Source organism: Aegilops tauschii, chromosome 7 (assembly GCF_002575655.3).
Source record: "Aegilops tauschii subsp. strangulata cultivar AL8/78 chromosome 7, Aet v6.0, whole genome shotgun sequence".
Classification (NCBI taxonomy): domain Eukaryota; kingdom Viridiplantae; phylum Streptophyta; class Magnoliopsida; order Poales; family Poaceae; genus Aegilops; species Aegilops tauschii.
The window spans coordinates 183,675,985-183,681,438 of NC_053041.3; the positions used below are offsets into that span (position 1 = coordinate 183,675,985).

The 5,454-nt window shown below is 43.5% G+C and overlaps 1 protein-coding gene across 1 annotated transcript; it reads right to left on the reverse strand.

Annotated features, from left to right (window-relative positions):
• Positions 1-1,190: 1,190 nt before the first annotated feature.
• On the reverse strand, positions 1,191-3,277 carry LOC123494893 (protein FAR1-RELATED SEQUENCE 5-like). Its single transcript, XM_045231380.1, has 2 exons — positions 2,978-3,277; positions 1,191-2,261 (listed from the first exon to the last, which is right to left on the reverse strand). Exons 1-2 carry the CDS (start codon positions 3,275-3,277, stop codon positions 1,191-1,193), a joined length of 1,371 nt encoding a protein of 456 aa, XP_045087315.1.
• Positions 3,278-5,454: the final 2,177 nt, after the last annotated feature.

A 5,454-nucleotide genomic window follows, 5' to 3' on the forward strand; every position in this document is an offset into this window, starting at 1 on the left:
TTTCAGCTAGCCGTTTGCGTGAGGTTGCAGACAAGGAGCTGAATATTAACAAGAGGGCAGTGCTAGAGAAGTCGAGTTTTGGTTCGTTGTTGAAGATCAGACCATTTTCTGTACCTCTTGAGCTGATTGACTGGGCAGTTATGAGAATTGACACTAAGCATTCTTTGTTCAGGTACCTTCAAATCACCCTCTGGCCCATTTCATTTTGTGTGTGTCTCTGTTGCAATGTTCTTTATTTGGAATTGCATAGCAATGTTCTTCGTCCTCGAATTTGACATGTGCCTTTTTGTCAGCCATAAAAAGAAGACTATATTGTTCACTAGAGACATGGTGCACAAATTTTTTAATGTCCCATCCGGACCAAGGGTAGTGGAGCTGCTGAAGAGGAACGAACGTTGCGAGCTGCGCGACATATATCGAGAAGGCACAAGGGCTCCAATGAAGAAATCCATTTCTGTAATCAAGAAAGCATCGGATAATGATGTTGTTACTTTAGAGAGGACTTGGGTTCTTTTATGCCTTGCTCTCGTGCTAGTTCCTGGCACCGGCAATGTGGTCTCGTTGGACTACCTTGCTAGCTTGAAGGACTTGGATGAACTGAATGAGTTTGCGTGGCAACATGGTCTCGTTTTTCAAGTTCCCTGTTCAAACTTTTTCTCTCTACAAAGCACACACATACCTTGAGTAAAGTGGTGCAGTTGTTGCGTGTCCTATGAAAGCTTGATTGTCTTCACTGTCCAACATTGTTTCTTGAAGCACCTCATATTGTTGTACAAATCTCCAGACAGAGTCTTGAGGGTTGACAAATGTCTTGAAGTAGGAGATGAGACCCTCAGACCACCCTGTAGTGCTTGTAAATGGGAAGAAGTTCTTTCGGAAGTATGCTGGAGCCTAGGTCTCTCGCGTACGCCACATGTTGCTTAGATGTCTGTTGTCAACCAAGTCAAAGCAATGCAGCATATGCTGCCAATTCTCCTCGAACTCATCCACCATCTCCGAATCATTGATAACCCCATAGAAAACCTGCTCAAAATTTTCATCCATGCTCAGGATCCTACCCAACTTTTCCCTTGCTTTTCGCTGGACGTGCCATTTGCAGCACCTATGCACTGTGTTTGGGAAGACATCTTTTATTGCTGTTTCCATTGCCTTGTCCTGGTCAGTCATTAGGTGCAACGGGTGCTCATTATTCATGCAATCATCCAATGTTGAAACACCCACTTGAAAGTTTCTATTTGTTCATTTGGCACCAAGGCACAACCTAGCAGCACGGTTTGGAAGTGGTTGTTCACACCAACAATAGGAGCGAAAGGCAGATTGTACCGATTTGTGTAAAATGTTGTGTCAAAGAACACACAATCTTTGTACTTTGGGTACAATGCTCTTGTCCTTCCATCCACCCAAAACAGAGTTGTCACTTCGTTTGTTTCTTTGTCAACTTCTGTTGCGTAGTAGAATTGAGCATTCTCAGCTTGACGCCTCTTAAAGTAAGCAACCGTCATATCCATGTCCTGAAATGACTGATTTTGTCGCAGCTTGCAACGCGCATTTGAAACATCCTTCTTCACATATGGCAGTTTCCTCCGGTCTCCGCCATGGACCATTCCAAGCATTCCCATGCAATTTGTAGTTGACAAGTTTACATCATGCATTGTCATCAGTAGTTGGTAATCTTCTTCTGGAATTTTGCGGTCTGAGCGGTAGAACCTCACAATCTCCTCATGCTGCATCAAAGGGTGTGTATGTTGTGCAACAAAGTAGGTAACAACCCACTTATTGCCCCTGAGGCCAACAATCATATGAGCTTTGCAATCATAACGCATAATCCGATTCCTCTGACGCTTGACTGTCACATCCATTTCAACCCCGGCCTGCTTGCTTGATGAGCTTCCCCCTGCTGCAATTCCTTCCGAGTGGCTGCTTGTCTCACATGTAGTCTCCGGTTTGCCAGCATGCACACATTGGAAGACCCTCTTGATAAGTTGTTGTGGACCTTTCTTCTGGCTGTTTTTTGAGGAAGCTAGGCGTGAGCCAAAGCCCGTTCCAAATGCATAGTCATTATAGAACTTTTGGTCATCTTCAATTGAGTCAAATTCCATGCCAACATAGGGCAGAAGTGGTTGAGATGAAATATCATCATCCTCATCTGCATCATGCATTCCACCATGAGTGTTTAGGACACCATCTGAATCCCCACCACCATGACTTGTGAAAGGTTGCTGAACAAAACTCTCCTCATTTGCCGCCCCATCTTTGGTATGCTACATCATTGCAACAACAGTAGAACAACACCATCAGTAGCAGTTGAGCAATATTGAGGTCAACATTTCTTTGCAAGAGAAACATTTTTTATAGATGAAACATTTCAACATGTATATCAGTAGTATATTTTTCATTGCAGCATGTTTATAAGATCTATAGGTAGTATTGTAGTAGTACATTTTTACGACATGTTTTGGTGCTGCATAACTTTTTTATCAACTTCAAATAACATTTTTTTTCATCATAGAGTTTTTGTGCTTGCTAAAATCCATAGACTAACACCACTATAACATGTATAAGGTCTCTAATCTACTACTGTTTTTTGCTATTTTCAGCAGCAAAAATATTTTTCTGAAGCTGAATTTTCAACATTTTTTTGCAATATCTGAAATCTAAAGCAAAGCAAACATTCAGTAGTCTTACATCCTCTGAATTTAAAGCAAGCAAACATGCAGTGTTGTTGCATTCTCTGAATCAAAGCAACATTCAGGGTCACTGAAAGTAACCTTTTCCAATTTTACACAACCTTTTTTTCTTGTTACTGAACTGAACCAAAGCAACATAATGTGTAGTTTCAAACATTTTTGTTTTTTCTACTTTTTGTGAATTAAAACCAATTAGCATAGCAACATCCAATGAGCATAACTGGCAAATGTCAATGCAGCACATAAACAAGTGGAGGATTTCAGAGGATTTGGCAGCAGGGGAAGCTCACCCAATTTGCAGTGGATCCAGCCGGAGGAGCATCAGAGAAAACAATTGGAGGATCTCGGTACATGCGCGTAGCAGAACTTTGTCGCTTGAGATCAAAGTCGCTCGCCGGAGCTGAAGTCGTCCGTCGGGGAACAGCCGAACCCTCGCCAGAGCTACCACCTATGGCGGAGTAGGCCATGTCCCCACCCATGGTGGAGTAGGCCGTGTCTCTGGCGATGTGGTGCGTCATCGCGGGCAGGGGGTGGGGGGTGGGGTTGGGGTGGGCAAGAGGTGGAGGGAAGGGGAGGCGGTCGCCGGTCATCGTAGTAGATCGCGACCTATCCCTGGTGGGGGGAAGCGCCCGCGATCTGCGGTCACAGGTGGGCATCGGTCAAAGTTTCATTGCAACAGGCCGTCAGCTGCAACGGCTAGCGGGGCGGAGGTGGGAGCGTGCGCGTGGTTCAGCTCAGAGATCGGACGGACCAGGGTTGTTCGATCGGACGGACGCGAATGCGGTTTATAAATTGAGAGAATCATCCGACTTACGCCTAGCACCGCCCTTATCGTTATGATTTACACGAGGCATTCACCATGCTTGGGGCGACTTCGATTATGAATCATACTGGTCAGCTAGCTTTGAACAGTGGAAGACGTAAATAAGCCAGCATACACTCAAATATATAGGAGTTTGATACGATGTAGAAAATTTAGAAACTAGGACATGAGTATCTACACGTACAAGTTTATACAAGCACACCATGATATGCACTAGAAAAATAGAACATGAAAACAGAGATGTAGTATAAAAACTACTCTCGACATATCACAGTATAAGATGTTTTTGCAGTTCATTTTGAACTGTAAAAACATCTTATATTTTGGGTACAAAGGTAGTATGTAAGAAGTGTTAAAAATGCATGTATTTGATGAGTATATACAACCACTAACCACACGAATGAAGAAAGAGAAAACAAGTTCAAAATAAGAGTCATTAAAGTTATACTTAATTCTTGGTGAAAACATCAAGAAAATCATTAAGGAAATCATCCTTGGTTCTACTTTTTGGTGTATGATTTTCTATCAATATAATGCATAGAAGTGAGGGACATCTAGGTGAAAGGTTATCCCAATCAATATGCTAGGTGCACTCATTTGACAACATCGCTTCCAATAAGAGAATATAAAGCTAGCGTTGTTTTGTGATAATGATTAGAATTCTTGGTTGAAGAATTCCCATGAAAGTTTGTTGGAGGGATACACACATCAGTAAATGATGAGTTAAAGATGAAAAATATAGATTATTGTAAATGTTAGTAAGATGATAAGTTTGTACACAATGTGGTAAAATGGCAAAGCTAATGCCTTTGCAAATCAAATCGGAAATGAGTTGCGAGAAAGATAGTGTTGGATAAAAACACCAAACATAACTTAGTATGCTAAATCTAGCCGCGCAAATGCGCGAGTTACAACGCTAGTTCATCATATAGCATCAGCAGAAGCAGCTCATAGCAATTCATCATACAACAGCAGTAGGAGCAGCTTATAGCAACTCATCATATAGCAGCAGCAGGAGCTCATAGCAATTCATCATATAGCAGCACCAACAGCTCATAGCAATTCATCATATAACAGCAGAAGCTCATAGCAATTCATCATATAGCAGCAGCAGCTCATAGCAATTCATCATATAGCAGTAGCAGGAGCAGCTCATAGCAATGCATCATATAGCAGCAGTAGAAGCAGCTCATAGCAATTCATCGCATAGTGGATCAGAATGAAAAATTGGCAAAAAATCAGAGGATATCCTCACCTTATTGGATGAGCTCATCCTTCAACAACACCTCAAGGCCAAGGCCTGGGAGGTGGGGAGGGGGAATAAGGTGCCTTCTACCGCAGTGTGGCATCAGCCGTAGTTGTGCAGCGCCTGCCGGAGTAGTGCGTTGGACGAACCACAGTGGAGCAGCTGCTGGAGACCATGAGAATGAGGGGCGGCACCAGAGGGAGGAGCAGCCAGGGAGATTTGCCCCTACCTGCCGGCCATGTAGCCTAGCTGGACAGAGCATCGTCGAGGACCAGGCCAGATGGGACCAGTGGCGACGGCTTGCTGGAGGAACCCTAGTGCTACAGGCAGGGGATTGAGGTAGACGGAAAGGGGAGAGGAGACGCAAGCGGGCAGGGCAATGAACGCTTGCGTGTTTGTTTTTACTTGAGGGTGAGGTGTGACGCGGGCGTCACCAGTTGCATTTTGAGTGTAATATAGGCAGACAACAGAGTCATTTCACTATTCCCCTTCCCTTCAATTTTTAGTCAGGTTCTACCCGAAACACCCCCCTCCAAAGCGAAATTAGTTAAGCCCAAGCCCATAACTCAAAAATGACTTCTTTACATCTTTTATGGCTTATTTTGACAATAAGCCCTGAAAAGGCAAAATAGAACTGGCCCTTAACCTGCAATTCAATTGTGCGTGCAATGATGAATCACTCCTGCCTGCTATAGTGT

Excerpts from the sequence above, each read along its gene's own strand:
- LOC123494893 (XM_045231380.1), bottom strand. The coding sequence starts at position 3,277 with ATGACCGGCGACCGCCTCCCCTTCCCTCCACCTCTTGCCCACCCCAAC. Across the intron at positions 2,262-2,977 it reads CTGGATCCACTGCAAATTGG|CATACCAAAGATGGGGCGGC; the intron begins GTGAGCTTCCCC and ends GCAATGATGTAG.